Below are 22,198 nucleotides of genomic sequence, written 5' to 3' on the forward strand. Positions count from 1 at the left end.
TTGAAAGAGCTTAACAGTATAAAACCTAACCATAAAGCTTTTTGAAGGCTGTAAGTTCTATTCTGATGGCATATATTATATTATTGAATATAATGTATGTTACCAAAACTTTTCTAAGGTTAAATTGAGTACTTTGGTTTACTTCCAATATTCAAGGAAGTTTTGAAAGGGCTATATTTTGTTGTTTCTTCTACTTATATACTTTTTTGTTAACGTTAAATAATGATTATTTTGTTGAAATACTTGAATGAACTAACTAAAAAAAGTAAAATACAAGTAAATTAATCTACCTTCCAACATTTTAATATGAAAAATTTCAAACATACACAGAAGTTGAGAGAAATCTATTTTAATCCCTAAAAATGTAAAAAAATATATTCTTTAGGTTCTTTTCAAAACTATGAGCATTTTTAAAACCTTATGTACTTTTAAAACTCAAATTATCACCCACTTTTCTTCCATATAATTTTTAATCTTTGCTATAAGTTATCGTTTATGAACTTGAATCTCTTTAGAAATAATTTCCTTCATTTTCTTACTTTATTATTCTTTAAGTGAGTTTATCTGGCACAGCAAACGGGGATAATAAATTAGTCTTTCTCCTCTCCAAATACATGTATTGGGTATAATACACCAATAATAAAATAAAAGCTTCACTAGCAAGACCTTTTTGCCATTTTTAATATAACCTATACCAAAATAGCAATCCTAAACAATACTGTTTTCTTTTCAACAGATTGAATACCAATTGTGTGATGTGGAAGGGGTCCAAAGTTAAAACAAAGTTTTTTCATCTTGTTCCATTTCAGGCACAGAGATGCAGATATAAAATGCAAACAGTTTCAGTACTAAGCATCTTGAAATATTAGAACACAGTGCATTTGAATGGAGAGCTAAGAAAGACTCCCTTCATTTATGATACTGTCTTATATCCAGTTTTCTTGAACTTGACCTGTCTATTGCAACATAAAAGTCATTTCTTCTAAAGGAGTTTAAACTACAGCATTTATTACTTTTCAAGTTAAGAAATAAAAATGATGTAGATAGACTGTGTTCAAGAACTTCACTTGAGTTTCTGAAAATTAAGCTACTCAATCCTAGATTTTCGCATAGAATTTTTCAGAAATACATTGAGATTAGAACCATAGGTTTTCCTCAGTTTGCATATATGTGTCTAAATTCACAAATGCAGCCTTCAACTTCACTAACAATCACCTAACAGCAGAAGTTTCTGGAATGGTTTTAAGTGAGAAAATCTTTACCTGCTGTTCATTTTCCCAAAATGTAGTAATTTATTATTTTACCTTTGTTTTTGCTCCTGAAACACTTAAAAACCATATTCATATAAACATTTATAGTACCATGTTTCAATTCTATTTTGAGCAGTCAGTGTTGAAGTTAGATGAATGTTGTTCTTGTCAGAGAAATTTTAAGAGAAGTGAAATGCTTAGACTGATGTTTTGCATGTTTGAAAAGAATCATCTTTCTATTTACATCATGCAGCGATCAGGAACAAGTTTTGCAAGAGTCCATATATGAAATACTGCATGTCACCTCTTACTGAACTGCCTTCCCTGTTTTGTTTGGGAATAACTTCCTAGGGTGTCAGTCAAGTTGACACTGAAGTTTTAACCTACATTCCGAGGCCACATAAGTGATTGGATTATGGTCAAGTGAATTAGTTAAATCTTAGCTTGGATTATTGAGAAATAATACAGGTTTTACGTGAGATTATGAAGTGATTTCTTTCACAAAGACCTATTAATTAATGTAATACCATAACTTCCCTACTCCAAGATTAAAGGCAAAGATGAATCAATAAGTTATTAAGATTTGAATGGATAGATATGATTTTCTATGGGCCTTTTTGTTGTTGTTTTCTCATTATTTAAAAATTTTGAGTAACTTTTTTATGTTAAAATATGAAGTGATTATAGGTTTTAGGTCAATTGAATCATTTTACACAGTATCTAAAATGTAACTAGTTACTCAAAGGTACAAATGGATATCCCTTTCTCTGTTGATAAAGACAGCCAGTTTCAGTGTTATAATGGGAGAAAAGACTTCCAAAGATTTGAGTCCTGTATGAGAAGTTCTCTGCTCTTTGGCATTATTAATTTCCGGTCTAGAGTTTGCATTAGGAGCGATATATGAATGGCTTCTGTTTTTGTGACAATGAGTAAAGAAACTCCAAGGCAACGGAGGCCAGTCATTGTTCTCAGAGATGAAAGTCCACTGTGCTGCTAAAGAGATTGCCTGGAATGACTTCTCATTTTTCTAGAGCCTTTAACTCTTCTCAAAAAAAGAAAGAAAGAGTACCCTAGAGCTATTTGAGAAAATTCATTTTCTTTCCTTCAGTGCTTTGCTTATATCCTTTTTCTTTTCTATGGCACAGTTTCAAAACATTATTCTCATTTGTAGGCATCTCTAGCCATCTCATATGCTATGACATATATATATGTGTGTGTGTATATATATATATATATATACACACACACATATATATGTGTGTGTATATATATATATATATATATATATATATATATATATATATATAATCTAGAAACAGCATGATATAGTGAGAAAAAAGTATTCCAGCTGTTGTGCCTAAGTCACATAAGTAATAAGTGACTTCTCCAAATCTTGGATTCCTTGTCTATAAAAAAGGGGGAATTATGATGTTTCTCTTAAGGGCATACTGATTAAATTAGTATGTATATGAGGGGCCATTCCACGCTTCTGAGACCGACACACAGGGTAAGAAACTGCTAAAAATACATTAAACCCCCCAGGAGGGACACCCCACGAGACACACCATCCCACCCTCACTGCATTTACACACTTTCTAGGTGGAATTAAAAGGCAGAAGTCCCCTGTAGGCACGAAGCAAGGCTTATTTCCTCTCTTCCCTATACTCCTTTGATAGGACAAAACACCAGCAGAGCCAAAGCCATCTTGGACCCTTAGAGACCAAAACACCGCTCCTGATAGGCTATTAGCCGCCTTTCTTTTCATGCTGTAAAGTTGTTTTATTTTAGAGTAAACTGAATCTGCTTACTTCTGTCTGCTTTAGAATCATTGTTTCAAAGTATCCGTCTATATGCTGTAGACTGGTTCTGAAATCTGGTGGTTTTTTTTTTAAGTAAAACTTTTTCTTCTTACGGACATGATTGGTGCCACTACTGTTACGTTTTTAATAAGCCATTTTTTATTTCCCAAGGAACTCATTTATTTTATAAAGTTCAGAAAACAAAAATGGCCCCTTTATTCCATCATTGATACTGCCTTATGTATTCTATTTTAGACTTCATAAGCTTATATAAAGATTTTCCCTCCAAAGTGGACTCTTGCTGTAAATACTTTCCAGCTTTTTTCACTCAGTAATAAATCATGTGCACCTCAGTATATCTGTAAATACTGAACTCACAGCAGTACAGTCCAGTGTTTACAGGCATAGATTCTGAAGTCTCAGAGTCCTGAGTTTGAATCCATTTCTGCCACTTACCAGCTATAAGCCTGAACTGATTCACCTGTAAAATGAGGACAATAATAGCACATGCCTTCCAGGGTACAAGTATTATATGAGATGAGGAATGAGAAGTCCTTAGAAGTCCCCGGCACATCGTAAATATACAATAAATTTCAGCTATTTATAATAATTATTTTTGAGAACTGTATAATTTTATATCATGTGTATACCACAATTTATCTACCTCTTCTGTATTACTGAACATTAAATATTGGGCATTTGTTTTGTTTACAGTTTTCCAGTTTATAATACAATTCTGCAATATGTACATCTTTGCAACTTAAATGTGTGCTGCTTTATATCCTTAGCATAAATTTCTTAGGACACAAAAACTGGTGTGTCAAAGGGTATGTGCGTTTCTAAGGCTTTTAATAGTATTTCTAAATAGTCCTCCAAAAAGGTTGTGGAACTCAATTCCAGCATTCTTTGTTGTTGTTGAATATGACTTCTCTTGAGCCATCCGTCTTTCAAAGTGATATCTTTAAAATCCTTATCATTGCTAACTATACTAATATATTACAGGACAGTTAAGTCATATTCATACATAATACAGAAGTGTTTTCAAAGTAGATTAACTCGTACCCTTGCATCTCATTACTGGACTATAAAAGATGTTAGAGGAATGTTCTGCTGTGAATCTTTTCATCTTAGTAAAATAACATAGTGCTAAATTTTTAACATTTGGTAGATACTTTGTTAGTTTGGATAATTTGTTAGTGGCCTTTTTTTGAAAGCAATTTTTAAATTTCTTGGGTTGTTTTTTAACAGGGAATGCTACTTCACTAAGTTTGATTGCTGAAATGTATGGATTTTATTTCTCTTGAGCACAGATGACAGAAGGCAGACATAAAAATGTATTTACGCAAGGGTTGCTTAGCCATGTTCCAAATGATAAAGCTGCCAGGAACCCACAGTAGAATTTATCAAGCCTTGACACGTGGCACTGACGTGCTGCCGTGCAACCACTCAGGTTAAAAGCAAGACTGCTTCTCTTTAAAAGTTAAAAATATTTTTCTTCACAACAATTTGACTGCTTTTATTTCCCGCAGGAATGGAACTTTTTTCAATATTTTAACCATAAAAATTAATTTTCACTGTTTGTGTTCACTTTTTTTTTTAAGCAAATCCATGCATGGTCTTGTTAAAATTTTCAAACAATGTAGGAAAATGTGAAGAAACACAGAAAAATCACGTAAAATGTCACTGAGCTAATTTTTTAAAAATCGTGGTAAAATATACATAACAAAATTTTACCATTTTAAGTAGTTTTAAGTGTACAGTTTGGCCTTATATACATACACGCATATTGTTGTGCAGCCATCACCACCATCTATCTGCAGAATTCCTTTCATCTTCCCAATGGAAACTACCCAGCCCCCCTTCCCCAGCCCCTGGCAACCAACCTTTACTTTGTATTGAAATATCATATTCATATAGAAAAATGCACATTCCGCAAGTACAGTGACAACCAAAAAAAAAAAAAATTCACCACCACCAGGAGGAAGGAAGTATTTGTAAGTGTTAATACTGAAGTGCCTTTTTTCTCTGCGGAGCAAGTTGCCAGTGCTCTCTCATAGCACGGGGTTGCCTTCTCTTCACAGTTGCATTATTTCAGTTGATCATTTCTGTAGACTGGTGACCAGCTCAGAGCTTGCAGGCCTGTGGCCCAGAGCAGAAAAAAGCGCTGTGTAGTAACGCGGCACAAGACTGGCTTTGCATCGAGCTTAGCTGAGGCTTTTGGAACCGCCCTCAGCTGCACCTTGGGCTATATTAGTACTGCTCAGACAGGAAGAATTTTCTTTCGCTGGTGTAGCTCGTCCGGTTACCTTCAGGGTAAGTGTGTACTGTTCGTGTAAACAAATGAGTTTCTCTTGTTTAACTTTATCTGATTCTCATTTGGTTCAGCATCTGATTGAAAGTGTAGGCATTGAAAAAATACAAATTAAGGAAGTAAAAATAGAATGATCTAGTATAATGCAAAACTTCTTTATAGTTTACAAATACCTGAATATATAGAACTTTGCAGTGTCTTAGGCTCAGAAATTAGAACTTTTTAGGTTCTAATTTTAAGAGCTTCTTGTTTGACATGTAGATGTTAAGAAACAAAGTACTCTCAGAAGTCTCTTTTCAAGGGGAAAAAAACCCTGTAAGATCCATATTTGTTGTCCATGCAAGTTGCTGTAACTCAGTCTTGCTGAGCCACAGGCTTTGTGTCTCTAGCATCAGGAACTATTTATCATGGCTAGTAATAAATATAATTAATTTTTATTTTGTGCCCCTGAGCTTTGTGCAGGAAATCATGGAATGGCACTATACTGGTATGTTTTATGAATTGATAAAATCTGAGGTACTGTCTCTAAGGCTTATAACAAACTGTATACTGAAAATTAAGATCCAAACGTATATTAGTAAAAAGCCTAGGACGCTATGACTCAGTCAGATTTACATAGTTGAATGTGCTTTACTTTTTAATAGTCTTTTTTTTACCTCAGGAAAATCAGATAACACAGCAGACCATTTTTAAAGCAGTTTACTTGGTTTTCACTGGCAATCTGTATGCAAGCCCTGCATCTGGATATTACCCTGTTTCCCCGAAAATAAGACCTAGCCGGATCATCAGTTCTATTGCGTCTTTTGGAGCAAAAATTAATATATTATATAAGACCAGGTCTTATAGTAAAATAAGAACAGGTCTTATATTAATTTTTGCTCCAAAAGACACATTACAGCTGATGGTCCGGCTAGGTTTTATTTTCGGGGAAACACGGTACTTACCACCCATGTTGTTGTCCTAGGACAAATTCAAGGACAGAAGAATTCAGAGTGCCTGGAGAGTAATCAGTGTAAATTAACTTAATTTCCATGTGCCTTGGTTTAACTCATCTTGAAAAATGCTGTTAAATATTAGGGTAGTGCATGTGGGGAGGATAGATGAATAAATTCTAAGCTCTGAGACTGTATATTTTCATAAGTATCCACAAAATTCTGACCAAGAAGTCAAGTTTTATTTAAGAAAGTTGGTATAAATAGCCAATTTTAAATAACTAGCCTTTGCAATCTATTTTTCCCCTCTCTGCTTCTACCTCCTCTCTTCCCCTCCCACCTTTTACTCTTCAGTTTCATTTTTGTTTATGCCTGGATCGCTAAAGTTTCACTTTCCAGTTTATGAATATTTTTCACTGCTGCCTTGAAAATTTAATTAGGGAGAATCATTTAAATGCCTCAAGAAACTGATTTACAATGCTATGGAAATAATCCCCTTATAGTTTGATGTGCTAATTACCCTAAGAAAGTGTTGTTAAAAAAGCCCAAGCTTATGACAAGTAATACAGGTTGCTGGCAAAGTGCACTAAGATGAATTCATCGTGGATGTTAGTACTGTTTGCAGGTACCCTGTCCACATTACAGTAACACATGCCTTTTTGTGTGTAAGTAATACACAGTTTGCCATTCAAAATTTCATTACCTTATTGGTGTGTAGTTTAAATGAGTCTACAAGAATCAGAATTAAAGTGAGAATCATAACTTTTTAAGCTAATTATATTAATGAATTTAATCTTTTTCACTTTTCCCATAAGAGAAAAATCAAGTGGGTCCTTAAAAGCATTCAATTTGCATTCCGATACTTTAAAACTACTATAAAGGCAAGTAAATATTTTTCATGCAGACCCAGAACTTTTCAGTCATTGATTTGTAAATACATTTTCAAGGTAAAGTTCATCATCTCAGAATAAACTACCACGATAGCTAAACTTTTCAGTTACCTAGTTTGAGCTATTCCGGTGAAGTTCTTACCTCTTGCTTCATCAGGCTTTTAGCCTTGTCCTACCTATGCCTCGTAATGAGCTCTTACGGGAGTGACCTGAATCGCCTGCAGAAAGCACACTGTTGTTTTCCACCTTCCACATTATCCAGTCTGCATTTAAAGATTCCAAAGACTTCACCTCAAAACTTCCTTTGAAGAGAGTTCATAGTTCAGGAGTGGTATTTTCTATTTTTGGACATGTCTTCTGCACTTGATGTGTTTTTTCCAACAACTCTTCTCCTGAAGCGTCTGTAACAGATGACTGTTGGCAGAGTAAGCCAGAACTTTATATACCAAGTATAGGTTTACAAGCCTATTGGTTTAAAAATACCCTGCCCTAATTTTCTGTCTTCTTTAGAATAGTGCCAGAATGCTGACATTTATGCCTTAGTCTTTACACTTTTATAGTGGTAGAGACCGCAGCCTGATTTGTGTATTAGGACTGCAGTGTCACTTTAAGTGAGATTATGTTTGAACAAGGATAAATTCTGGTCAGATTGCCAGTGAAGACTGGGAAGAATGAAGGCTCTGCAGTTGAAATTGGCACAGTATCCACGAACTGTGAGGTTTATGTACAAAAAACGAAGTCCTAAAGTCACAAGGTTAGCAGCTGCAAATTTTTTCCATTAGCACATTTCTGATTACTCTGTTTTCATTTGTGTTTTGTTTAAATAAAATTTGATGAGACCATGAGAAAGATGATTACTCTTTCATCTACCAGCAGTTTTGTATCCTTTTTTAACCAAGCCTGAAAGCTCCAGGAAGAGCCATACTTGGGGGTTGGGAGTGGAGACAATTGGGCTGCTTGACCATGTTTAACAAAAAGACCTTAGATTCCCAGATATTAAAATGTATTCTTCACTGCTTGAATTCTGTTTTTGTTGGGCTTTACCAATGTTTCACAGTGTACGTGGTATTTTTATAAACTCTGTTGTATTTTTCCACATTCTCCTTCCTCTTTATCAAGCTAATAAAATGGTTTTATTTAAATAGTGCCTTCTGAGAAATCTAGACTCCTTTTCAGATATTAAACATCAAAGAAACACCATAAGCATTTAATACTGTATGCTTTGGTTTCTATAAATGAGGAAACAGACTTGGTAGGTAGCTTCTGTGGCATCTTTGTTTAAACCAGACGACTGACAGAAGGAAATCAGAGCAAGGAAACGTTACTTAAATCTGACTGTGTGTTTGACTATATACTGTATAATCCTCTAAAGACTCCTAACCCCAAACTACCATTATAGTTACATTTTGGGGTTGGTGATCAAATGTTTTATGAGTTATGTAGAGTGTACATATAGATAATAGATACTACATTATTTTTCAGATGTGAAAAATTGGAGGTATCTTTTTACTCAGCTCTAAGATGCCATAAATTGTAAGACCATCAACTTACTAACAGCCTTTCTGAGAAAAGAGAGAAAATACCTTTTTATAAGACATTTCCCAATTTTATGCGCTTAAAATGAAAGATGGAGGGATGGATTTTAGAATTTGAGGAAACTTTGTATTAATCTGCTATAACACATTTAATTATAAAGAACAAATCTAATGTTCAACTTCTGTTACTAGAGTTTAAGGAAATGTCAGATTTTTTTCTCTTTCAACTAATGCCTTTTTATAATAGTGCTTTTATTATAAAAATTTATTTATCTAGAATAAAGTAAAGTCATTGAGGACCAAAAAGTAAAGGAATTTTCCCTAAGATTTATATTGCAAATATGAAAAAATATTATGATAAGAGATATTTTTAAAACTGCTTTTTTGGTTTAAAATATAGACATGTATAAATTTCACCCAAACCCCTAAAATGACCATTTAGTTAAAAACACTATCACATACCTTTTTTATGCTAGATTAAAACACAACTCAGATCTTAGTCACAACATTTCATAAAATTAAAGATATTAATATGAGAAAATTAAAGAATAAATTTGACTTTTGTGTATCATGTTTCTCCTTACATTCTTTTTATATATTCCTTCATGCGTAATTTTCCTGGAAACTTCTTCCTTACATGCAAAGAAAATGTTGATAAAATGTTCTTGCAATAAAGCATTTTCTTGCAAATATTAATGTGTATACTTTATTCAAGTCTTAATAACATCACATTAGTTCTTATAGGAGAGCTGCAACTTCTCCACATAAAATTTTTAACCCAAAACTTTGTGAGATAGAGTTAAAATCTTTACTGAGCTGCTTGTAAAGAAAAAAGATGCCTTCAATAATTTGGTGTTTAAATCAATACAAAAGTACCACCTTCGTATGTCATTAACATACAGGAAGAGCCTGAAATGTATGTGCGTCACGTGTCCCTTTTTTCTCTCTCTTTTACTGTGTCATCACCTGGGAAAATCCAGAAGATTGGATAACCAAGAAATGGCTAATCAAGATTCTGCTGTACATGTGAAAATGGTGGGTATATAAAGATTTCCAGTTCCATTTACTAATGGTGAATCTTCACCACTTTTACTTCTGTCTCTAACCAGATAATTAATTATGGGACTGTAACTTTATGCAGATCTTCACAATGTTTGACATACAGTAGAACCTCAAATATTTGTTGAACTGAATTTCAACTTATCTTTGATTTTTTTTTTTTGCTTGAAATATGTGCATTATACTGTTTCTGAGCATATAAGGTGGTTACCCCATTCCTTTTTGTGCTAAATTTTCCTTGCTCAACAATACACTTAAATCATACAACATGAGATGTTTTATTTTAGGTATCTGAATTAAAAATGACAAGCATTTAAATTTTTAAAAAAAGAAAACTTATTGAAAACGGAGTTCATTACATTGTAGAAATTAGGATGAGGTAGGAAAAATATAGGCTTTCGAGTCAGAACTGGCTCCACATCTTAACTCAGTCCTTAAATATGATAGCTGTGATAACCTTGAATGAGGGCAACAATCTCACCTTTAAGAAATGGGTGTGAAACCGCAAACCTCATGTTGCTCTTATTCATCTTTTTCCCCATCTTTACTGAGATATAATTGACAAATGAAATTGTAAGCTATTTGATGTGTACAATGTATAATTTGATATACGTGTATACATTGTGGAAGGATTTCCCCTCCCTAATTAACATATCCATCACTTTTCACATATTTACCTTTTGTTTCTTGTTTGTTTGTTTCTTTGGGATTTTTTTTGGGGGGTGAGAACATTGAAGTTCTACTGTCTCAGGAAAAACATTATACAAAAATACAAATTTCAACTACATAGTTTATGCTTATAAACTATAGTCAGCACGTTATACATTAGATCCTCAGGCCTTACTCATAACTAAAATGTTCTTATTCACACTTAATGAAAAAGCATGTAAAGTGCCTAATAGCACTTAACTTTAAATGTTAATTTCCTGTATTATGTTAGTGTTTTAACTATGTAACTAGCATATTTATTTGTGGGTGTGGAAAAACATACCCATTCTACATATTCACAATGATAAAATCCTAAAAATCATAATTTCTCCCTGTCTTTTAAAGAGGACAACTACTCTATGATCTCTTTCTTATTTTCTCTTTCTGTTTTGTTGATCTTCCTCTTCTCTGTTTTTTCATCCTCTTTCTTTTTCTGGTTTGAGTCTATAAACCACAACATGACTTAGCATGCAAACAGCTTTGTGTCACAATGAACATAAATCTCTTGTTCAGATTGACTTGCCTCCTCCAGTATATGATGGGAGGGGAAAGCTGACGTGAAGTACTGGTTAAGCTGTTATCACCATAGGTTTTGCTGGTAGGATGAAGCATATGAAATTGTATTTTTATATGTCAAATACAGTCCAATATTGGCACTTTCGTATGGTTCAACCTAGGAAATGGATGTGAACTTTGCACCCGTTGCATGATTAGTATTTGATTCATTGGTATTGAGCATGTATCTCTGATATGTAGAATTAAATCAGTCTAAACTTATTTTCTTGCTTGAGTAGATTTATTTATTTATTGTTAACCAAAATGAATACGAGTGATGTAGGAATATCCTATCATATAATTTGTTGTTCCCTGGGTCCCAGAACCCTCTAGCATGTGTCTCTTTCAGAAGCAAGTAGCCAGTGTAGTCAACTCCCAAAAAGACTATTGAAAAAGAAGCCAAAGATGATATACAAGTATACTTATGTATTTTTTTTACTGTCATTGTATTTATACAATGATATGTGTACAGTTTTAAAAAATGAATAAACACATCTTTCCTTTCTAAAGATGTTGCTACATCTTTCCTTTCTAAAAATGTTTGCTTTTCTAAAAATGTTGATATATCTTGTAGGTTGAAAGATCCTTGGGATTTTATCCTTTTTCTTTTTTTTTTCTTTTTGAGAATTTTTATAAGAGTATATTTGAACCAAAACCGACAACATATGCTGGGGAATCAAAATCTCATATGCTCCTTATTCTTAAGTTTTAATGATCTGACTCCAAATCTCCCCTTCTAGGCTTTACTTCTTTTCTCTCTCTCTCTCTCTCTCTCTCTCTCTCTCTCTCTCTCTCTCTCTCCCTCTCTCTCTCTCCCCACCTCTTCCCACCCTCTCTCTCCTTTCCATGTACACTTATGTTCCAGACAAACAGCTATCTTTTTCCCACATTAGACCCTGTACTTTGATTCTTCCCCAGTCTCTGCATACCCATGTCCTGCTTCTCTTTGAAAGCCTAGCTCACTCGCGTCTTCCTCAGGCCCCAACAGAAATAATCTCAGTTTCTTCTGTTTCCTTTGTAGTTTTTCTGGTCATCTTGGCAAGGTAATAATTATTTAGGTTCCTGTACTGTAATCCATGTTCAGAATATGTGTCCTGAGAATATGTTCTTACGAAGTATATCTTACTGAAACTTCTGTATCGCTTATGGAGCTGCGTAACATAGTGCCTTGCACTTAATGATCATATTGTGAATCCATGAAAGAATTTGGCCTACGCTACCTTACTGTAGAGACAGACCAAATAGGCAGGCAGGGGGAAACGGGTATCCCACAAAATTTAGCAACAAAATTTAGCATAATTTTCCAACAAAACCATAGACTCATCTGTGTATGTGAGTAAATGTACCAGTCTGAAAAGGTTTCTTTAAATCTATACTATTTATGTAGTTACATAAAAATTGTAGTGCCCACTCCTTTGTAATGATGTCTTTTGCTTGTACCAAATACTAGCATTGGAAAACAAAGAAAAATATATCCCCTGAGAGCTTTGGACAGAGATTCTTAAGTAATTTAAACTAATTTTTATGTAGGCCATTTTTAGAAAAATACAGGTAAACATCACAAGGACAATTTTGTGACTATTGCATGCAGCTACTCATTTATATCTTGTCTCAATAAATGTATCTGTAAGATAATACCAAATATTCTAATATTGCTATATAGAGTTTTGCGTAAACCGGTGTATCTTTGAAATCACCCTCTTTAGAAATAACTGCGTTTGAGTATCATAGTAGACTAATAGCAGTTTGTTTCATCTGTACAAATACAACATATTAAAGACTAGCCAGAATAAATGTATGTTGGGTTTTTCTTAGGCATCTTTATTGTTGATTCAGGTTAGGCTCCAGTCAACCAGCCTACCCTGTTTCTTTGGGGGAAAGCTTTGCCCCTTCCCCAACATTGCCCCTTTTCCAACATTGTACATTATGGCCTTATAAAAGGAATTTGTTTTCTTTTGTTCACAAATGATGGAAATTTTTTGCCCCTATTTATTTTCCATAAAATTATAATAAAATTGAACAGTCTTCAGACAATTCAAACTAAGTTGCCCTTCAGATTTGAAGTATCCTGACTTTATGTGCTACCAAAAAGGTGTATTTTTGTCCAAGAAGAATATGGACAGATATGAGGATGTGACAAAAAGTGTGGTGACGTGCACACGGCTGTGGTGTGTGTCTTAGAGTCTGATATTCTGATCATCTTTGGCACTTCCATGTGTAGTGTTAAATTATATTTCTTAGGCCACATTCTGAAATTTTGAGTAAAATGCCCAATAGCTGAGAAGTGTTTAGTGAGGTAGTATGTGTACTGGGAGGAGTGGGGGAGGGGCGGGAGTGGGTACTGTACTCTATGTCCCAAGGCAGATGCAATTGTCATTTTTGTAATCCTATACCTGTGTCCTCCACCCTGTTGTGTTCTTTGGAGAAAGTAGCTGTTTTTCATCTGTTTTCATCACTATTATTTCACTCTAGTGGATTCTGGGTATTCACTATTTATATCTCTGTATTTGTGGCATTGAATGGTTGTATGCTGTCCAGAAGCCCGGCATGGACACCAGTGCCCGTAGCCACTGCTCTTTCAGATACCAGTTATTTAAAATAAGCCCATCTAAAAAAAGAGAGAGAGAAAAAGAAAGAAAGAAAACAAAAAGCCCATCTAGAAGTTGTTGGCCTAGCAGAAACCAGCCTACTTGGAATAGTCTTGGTGCTCTTCTATCCATTATCTGAAACTCGAGGGTGTGGATTTGCCTGAGGGAGGACGTTTTCCTCACTATGGACACACTGAAGTACAATGGTTAATATTCTTGGTGAAAATATAGTCGGTGACATGTATCCTCTGCTGCTTTCAGGAATGAGTTAGCTATTGAATCAAGTATATGCATCTGCCAGTTAAGGCAGACTGCCTGACAGCAGTAGGCATTTGGTAAGTATGTGTCCAACAAATGAATGGGTTAGTGGATGAAAAAAGGGAATCTAGGAACAAGAGTCTACTGGATTGTCTCATCTATTGACAAATCACTATAAACATTTAGATTACCTTCTTTATTTGGTTAAAACCCTTTCAAGTTAAAATTGAAATTAAAAGGATAACTAAATAAAGAAGGTTAGCTGCATTGCAGGTTATTCTATGCTAATACGGCTTTTTAAAAGTAAGTGCAATGTAGATCCAGCTCTTTCATTCATGGAGAAAATTTTAATGTTAGCATTTCTCTTTCTCATACACTTCTGTATTCATCGTCTGGTCTTTGGAAAACACCTAAGCATTTTCCCAATTTTTCTAATTTTGTCCATTATCTAGAAACAACATGAGACCTGATGGGCTTACCTGGTCACATTCTCTTATAGCAAAGATATAAGGTCTAGGGAATCTTCCATAACCGTGTCCATAATACACATGAAATATGTAAATACTGGTGATAACATACCCAGAATAACAGCATATAAAATAAAGATTATCAGATACAAACCCTATCCTGAGATTCTCTTACTGCCTTTTTATACTGTGGAGCTGACTGAAATGATCCGTAATCCCCTCTGTCTTGTACCTGTGCTGTAAGAGACTGCACTTGTGCTCAGTTTACTCTGATTACTTTCATTCTGTCTGTAGTTTTGTAGGAAAAAGAAACCATTCAACATTAAATTGTTGAGAAACACTACAGTCAGCATGAATCAGCCTAATAGCAGCGTAAGCCCAGGTGGTTTAATACCTTTTAGTAGTTGTCTTAACTTGAAATAAATCAATGAATTTATGCCAAGAACAATGAAGTTCTTTAGAATATAGTACAATAGGGAGCAAAGATCTTGAAGCAAGCAACTTTTCAAATTAAATATATTGAAAATATATATATATATATATATTTTTTTTTTCTTTTCTCCCGCCCCACCACTCCCTTGAATATATTTTAATGATCTGTACAAAGGTAAACTTGTGGGGAATAATCATGAAGTATTTCCTTTCTGCTAAGAGATGTTTAAAAATGTAGATGTGAATACAAGCTAAATCTTAAGCAGAAAGGTTCTCATAAGAAAATTCTTTATCACAAAGTTCAAATATTCTCCATTCAGTTCTTGGATTCTATTTTGATAAATGCATTTTGTTAAAGACATTTTCTTATAACTACATATGTAATAATATTAATCTCAGAAAGCCAGATGCAAAAGCATGAGAATACGATAAATAATGTACATATACACGTATCATATGTACATGTTTGTAATCAGGAAAATGAAAATAATGGGAAATAAAATGGTTACCTATTTTTCTTTGGGTAATAGAATTCCAGGCAATTTCTTTTTTTTCCCCGTAATTTTTGAGGTAAGCATGCATGGCTTTCATAATTAGAAAAAATTACACTTTCTGATAATTATTAATTACAAATGTAGTTTTGTCTCAATCTTCTAGATGGAAACTACTGATGTGCCTTTAAAATTTTTGTGCATATAAGTGGTATTTGATACAGTGGTTTTGCTTGTTTTTAAGTAATGCCTCAACATTTAAAATCTTTATATAATATAAGCTTCTGCTTGGTATAAGGGAACCTGGGAAAAGAGGAATTAAAAATAGTCAGTTATTTCCTTTTATTTGTAGATGCCAGAATTCCAGAAAAGTTCAGTTCGCATCAAGAACCCAACGAGAGTAGAAGAAATTATCTGTGGTCTTATCAAAGGAGGAGCTCTCAAACTTCAGGTGAATAATTATCAAGAAGCCTTTATAACTAAGCCTCTATTTATTTTTTTTTTTTTAAAGATTTTATTGGGAAAGGGAACAGGACTTTATTGGGGAACAGTGTGTACTTCCAGGCCTTTTTTCCAAGTCAAGTTGTTGTCCTTTCAGTCTTAGTTGTGGAGGGTGCAACTCAGCTCCAGGTCCAGTTGCTGTTACTAGTTGCAGGGGGCACAGCCCACCATCCCTTAGGGGAGTCGAACTGGCAACCCTGTAGTTGAGAGGACATACTCCAACCAACTGAGCCATCCAGCAGCTCAGCGGCAGCTCAGCTCAAGGTGCCATGTTCAATCTTAGTTGCAGGGGGCGCTGCCCACCATCCCTTGCGGGAGTTGAGGAATTGAACTGGCAACCTTGTGGTTGAGTGCCCACTGGCACATGTGGGAATCGAACCGGCAGCCTTCGGAGTTAGGAGGATGGAGCTCTACTGCCTGAGCCACCGGGCCAGCCCACTAAGCCTCTATTTTTAATGTTCAAGTAGACACATTCATCTCATGGTTTACTAAAATGTGAGCAAATAAAGTCTGGATAGACAGGTTTTGCCTATCCTTTTGGAATGGAAAATCTAAAAGATATATCTAGAGTTGGTCAAAAAAACATAGAATAGCCTATTAGAAACAAACCAAAATTAATGGCCTTGAAATAAATTCAGCTTTTCTTTAACATTAAGTAGTAAGTTAACTAATACTGTGCATAAATATTAAACCATTTTAAGAATAATATTAAAATATGTACAGTTTCAAGTTGCTTTTCCATATTTTAATTTAAAAAATCATAGTAGTTCAAGTTAAGATGTAACTATTAAGGATAACTGATTTTTAAGAAAAATTTTTTAAAGGAATGTTTTAAATGTAAATTAAATCAACAGTCTAGAAATTCAATAAAAACAAAACAAAACATTTCTTTCTTAAAACATTTTTGAAAAGAAATTTAGCTCAATCTCCTAAATTTCAAGAGCTGGCAAACTATTACTATGTATCATTCATTGATTGGTATAGTTTATTTACCTAAATAGACAAGTTACATCTAGAATGTAACAGTGTCAATAACTAAAGAGCTTCATATAGTTTAACTGCCTTCATTGCATTTTTGTACATTGACTAAGTGGGTTGAAATTGTGCAATATTTTATCTCGATGGATAACTAACCATGTTACCTGCAATTGCAAATTCCAATACTGATTAATCAGATTTTATGTGGTGATAATGCTAGGGCACGTAAGGTATTATCTTGTGTTTAAGGTAATTCTCTGGTATGTGAACTGCATTAGAAAACCCAACAGAGAATAGCTCACAGTGGGGGCCGGGAACCCCACACAGTCCCAGGTCTCTGAGAAGCTTGCAGCTGCCCTTATAGCTGTGTTCTCCTAATGCTTTTCCCCCTTGTCTTACAGATAATAACAGACTTTGATATGACACTGAGTAGATTTTCCTACGAAGGGAAACGATGCCCAACATGTCACAGTAAGTGTGGCACTCATAACAAATTCATTAAAGTAATCATTATTTTAAGATCCTTTTCTACCTATTATATTCTGTGAGATTGGGATTTTTTTTCCTTTTGGATACTGAAAGTGAGGGAATCTGCTTTTCTCTTACTGTATTTTGATGATTTGTTTTTTCCCATGTTATATAAATGGCTATTTTCATATATGGTTTTTGTTGCAAAAGGAATAAAGACTTGTGAAATGCTTTTCTCCAAATGTAGTCTGTTCATTATTCAAGAAAATTTTAAATGGATTTTAAATTTTAGATTAACCTAAAGAAATAGTATTTATCACATACTCTGTATTTTCTAGGAATGTCACTGAATTTTTTAGTGTAAATTAAGTTAAAGAATAAGCTATTAAAATGTGTTTTAATAGCTTATTCTTTAAATATTATTTATAATATTAAAATATTATAAATATATTATATAATATATTATAATATATCTATAATATATTATTCTAATATATATGTGTTTTAATAGCTTATTCTTTAACTTAATTTATATAGGATAATATACCTTTCTTGTTTTCTAAAGTTGGCAGTGAATTTTTAAAATAATACTCTTCAGCCTGACACAGAAGCAGTGATATAGGCCTTCTCATTTACTGTTGATGCTTGTATGAGAAATCATTTTGATAAGTTTCACAAAAACCTCTAAAAGTCATACCCTTTGGCCCAGTAATTCCTCTTTGGACAATTTCTAATTAGGTCATCCTAAAAGTAGGGGGGAAAGCTGTGTTCACAGAAATAATGGTAACTAAGTTCAACATAATTTATAATAGCAAAAGCTTGGAAACAACCTAAAAATTTTAACACTGTAGAAAATGGTATAAATAATGCCATACCCACATAACGGAGAATATATAACCATCATGAATGATATGCATGGGGAGCTTTTAATTCTATGGAAAAATACAGACTACGATGTGAAGTGAAAAAGAAAGCAGAGCTCAGAAGTGTAGATCTGGGTTAATCTCTTATCTAATTGACAATGCATAAAACTTTAAGACTAAATTTTTAGTAATTCATTGCTAAATGGTAAAATTGTAATTTTTGTTTTCTTTACAATAATCTGTATTTTCCAGATTTTCCAGATTGTCACATTGTTTATTAACGTTTTACTAAGAAAAAAGTTTATTTCAAAGACGTATTCCTTTCTTCTATTTAATTAAAAAGGAAGGTGATAAAGGGACCAGTCAGTATACAATTCACAATGTTTGAAGACTTTGAATTATCTAGCTCACTGGTGTAAATACGGAATCACTAAAACGTGGATTTTAAAACCATTAGATTCTCTATCACTGCCATGTGAATTATGGCACTAAGACCAATAGTTGTAATGACCATGCTGGTTGACTTGGCATTTAAACTTGAAAGAAAGTAGTAAGTTATGCATACTCATGGCAGCATCAGTCAGACAGAATATTTCTTTTCATGCCTAGTTTGCCTTTTCTCTTTAGATGTTATTGACAACTGTAAGCTGGTTTCAGATGAATGTCGAAGAAAGGTAAGTACTAACAGATATCCAGTTTCTACTGAAAGACTTCATTGCTCTTTTTGCCTGAGAATTTCTTCAGGTTCATTCACACAAACAAGAATGGATTTAAAGTGCTCAGAGCCATACATGGCACGTAATAAACTGTCACGAAATGTTAGGTTATGAATTATAGCTCTCACCATGTCTTAAAGAAAAAATTAACAGTAACTTCTTAACAACAAAACTTACATTAAAAACCTTTAAACGCTTATCAAAATATTCTGGTTTCCATACATTAACTGGAGAATTAAAACAAAAGTACTTTGGTTTTATGTAGGTTTTGCTCTCTTAACATGACCAGGAAATTGCCTTAGTTCTTTGCTGTTCTTGAGGTACCTGTGTCTCTTAACAAAGACTCCAAATGCAAATCAGATTTAATACTTTCATATGAGAATGAAAGTTTTTTGTAGTGATAATTTGATTATAGTCAGTTTCACTAGTTACTGACCTGAAAATATTTAAAAGAAGAAAGAAAGGAAAGTAGCTTTTTGTGGGGATAGTTAGTTATATGTAAACTAAGATCAACAAAGATCTTTTCAGTTGATAGATGTTTTAGGCACTCATGATCTAATCTTTCCCATTTAAAACGGTTTATGGAAAACACCTGTTTATATTGTTTTGCTTTCTATAAAACTAAGCAGCTTAATGACAACTCTGCAATCTTCTTCATGACTAAAGTAATTGTTTATTTCTAGTTACTGCAACTAAAGGAAAAATATTATGCTATTGAAGTCGATCCCACTCTTACCATAGAAGAGAAGAACCCTTATATGGTAGAATGGTGAGTATGCATTGGGCAATAGGAGGGTTAAAAATATAATAAAACAATAGTGCAGCTACAACTAATGGTTTATTTCTCCGTGGTACTGTATGTAAATAGATTTATAAATTATCCAGTGAGTTATAAACTCTTCTAATCACTCTAACAGTCTAGAACTTGGTTTGTTCTGTTTTATTAAGATGAAGATCAATGTCACTGGAACCCCCATATTTTTTAACTTGACTCCTCCTGCCTGCGCGCACTGGCCCAAATAAATGCACGAGCAGGAGTTTGCACTGTTGAAAGAAAAAACAGTTTAATATTGATTGGCCAATACGGAGATGGGGAGCTTGTGCTCTAAAAAACAACCCTACTCCGATGACATGTAGGTTAGAGATTACATAGGGCAAAGTCAGAAAAACACCGTGGGTTAGGGGGTTCAGGGCTATGCTGGGAGCTGACTGGTCAGAGGTGAGGTAAGGGTAATACATCATCTCTTCAGGTCTTGAGGACGGTTCTGAGGTCTTGTTTTAGGGTCTCTCTGCCTGGTCTTACAGGAAAGTAGCCAGAGGGTCCTTCCACTTTAGGATTTAGGAGCTGAAACATATCTTATGTCAAGACGTTATTTGCAGCCACCAGAGGTCTGGACCTTGTGACCATTGGTCAGGTCAGGGCTACTGTCATCTGCTGCCTTGGGGGTTGCTGATTATCTGGGGGAAGGTTAGGTCTCTGAGAGGAGAGAGAGGGGGGATTTCCAGAGCTGGGATTTAAAACTAAATTTAATCAAAGGCATAGGGATCCTTGGTTTCATCAGTAGGAATAAATGTTAAGTCCTACACTTAAGCCTTAAACACAAAACAAGAATTTTTTTCTTTAAAGTATATGGACAAAATATGGCTGGATGTGTGAAGAAAAACAGTTAGGATTTAAATGGACTCTGAACTCAGTTGGAACCAGCAGGTGACCGTTACTGAGAAATGGACCTCAGGTGTTGGTTGCATTAATTGAAATGCAGCATTCTAAGCAGACCACACTGCAGGCATTGTGTTGAATCCTGGGAGAATGCTGTTAAGAGACATGCTGACCAACTTAGACTGTGTCAGAGGAGTCCACTACGATAATCACAGGAATTGGAGTCCTTCCATTTGAAGAACATTACAAGGAGTAGAGAATTTTGATTGAGAAGCAATATCTTGTAGTTTTAGAATCTTAAGCGACCAGGAAAGGTGTTTATATTTCATGATCCCATCACCCAAATGAATACCTCGCACCCTCAGTCAATGTTTATGGCATAAAATATTGAAGATATTAGACTCACTCTACATGCCTGTAGAAGCAGAACTGGAACGTGGCTCGGAAGGAAGACTGAGTTCAGCTCAATGAAAGCACTGTGTGGCAACCAAAATTTTCTAGCAATGGCATAAGCTTCCCTGGAGAGAATGAGCTCACTAACAGGCTGGGAGCCAACCCAGAGAGGGCGTTTCACTTAGGAATGTTACAGGGGGATTTTTAGGTGTTGGGTGGAGAGGTGCTAAAGGCCTGCCATACTGAGGTGCTGCGATTATAGATGCTTTTATGTAATTATGAAGCACATATATTTAAAACTGTCCATAGCAAGGATTTTTTTCTCTTGCTCACTAGGCAGCATCTTCAGTCCTTAGGCATTTCATGAAAATTCAGACTACAGACAGATGAAAAAATGGCTTCGCTCTAATTCCTATTGCAATCAGCGAAATGATTATGCATCTCTAGGTTGAATTCAGTTCTTACATGCATTTCACATTTTGAGAACATGCGTTTCACATTTTGAGACGTGTGGGGTATACATTCATTAGTGATGAATTTAAATCCAAAATACGATAGAATGAAATACTTCATTTTCTTGTACTGAAGAATGCTTTGTAATACAGGTAACAGTTTTAATTTGCTTTAATGGATATTCTCTTTTCCTTTTGTCATAAACTCCAGGTACACTAAATCACATGGCTTGCTTGTTGAACAGGCTTTACAGAAAGCTAAACTTAGAGAAATTGTGGCAGAATCTGACGTTATGCTCAAGTAAGTTTCTTGGGTGTTTTTGTTGTTAATTCTACAGGCTTGAACTGTTGTTACATACACATTCAGGTGTGTATTTTTATTAAAATAATCTCTACCAATATCCCATATAAAAACATCTAGAATATGCCACCTAAAAAGAATTTAGAATGACATGTTAGATCTTGGTATAGGGAATAAAAGACTCATGAGCTTGAAGCACTAATTGGCATTTCCTTTCTCGAAATTTAAATTTTCAAGACTAACTTACAAATTTATGAAGCCAAGACCTTTTTGAAATGATTTAGCAAAATACTTCTCAAAGACATGAAATGTGAAAAGAATGTTTATAAATCAAATTGAAAAGTATTTAGTTAAATAAATACCCTGTTTCTAAATTGACATGAATCTACTTTCTGAATTCTCAAAGTCCCTTGAAAACTATCTCTAGGAAAGGTGAATATGTTTTAACAAATAATAAAAGTAATTTCTAATACATGAATTATAAGATAAACACTTGAAAGCTGATTTGCAATTCTGTTTACCACCTCTTAAAATTTTCAACTCACTGGGCAAATGTGCTATTGCTTTTTTCGTTTTTTCTTTCTTTTTTTG

The 22,198-nt window shown here is 34.2% G+C and overlaps 1 protein-coding gene across 8 annotated transcripts in view; it reads left to right on the top strand.

Moving 5' to 3' along the window:
* NT5C3A (5'-nucleotidase, cytosolic IIIA) overlaps positions 1 to 22,198 on the top strand; it is a 41,382-nt gene that overhangs the window by 16,058 nt on the left and 3,126 nt on the right. The window contains exons 1-8 of one of the 8 annotated variants that reach the window (XM_081079830.1): positions 5,327 to 5,362; positions 7,831 to 7,936; positions 9,698 to 9,752; positions 15,628 to 15,726; positions 17,156 to 17,225; positions 18,713 to 18,759; positions 19,485 to 19,570; positions 21,518 to 21,607. In XM_081079830.1, coding sequence (XP_080935956.1) covers positions 7,854 to 7,936; positions 9,698 to 9,752; positions 15,628 to 15,726; positions 17,156 to 17,225; positions 18,713 to 18,759; positions 19,485 to 19,570; positions 21,518 to 21,607 — 530 coding nt within the window. In that variant the 5' untranslated portion in view covers positions 5,327 to 5,362; positions 7,831 to 7,853. Of the gene's footprint in view, positions 1 to 5,078; positions 5,363 to 7,701; positions 7,937 to 9,619; positions 9,753 to 15,627; positions 15,727 to 17,155; positions 17,226 to 18,712; positions 18,760 to 19,484; positions 19,571 to 21,517; positions 21,608 to 22,198 lie in introns of those variants that run through there. The other 7 variants (XM_081079832.1, XM_081079835.1, XM_081079834.1 and 4 more) reach the window with 7 other exon arrangements.

Source organism: Rhinolophus hipposideros, assembly GCF_964194185.1.
Source record: "Rhinolophus hipposideros genome assembly, chromosome: 18".
Lineage (NCBI taxonomy): Eukaryota > Metazoa > Chordata > Mammalia > Chiroptera > Rhinolophidae > Rhinolophus > Rhinolophus hipposideros.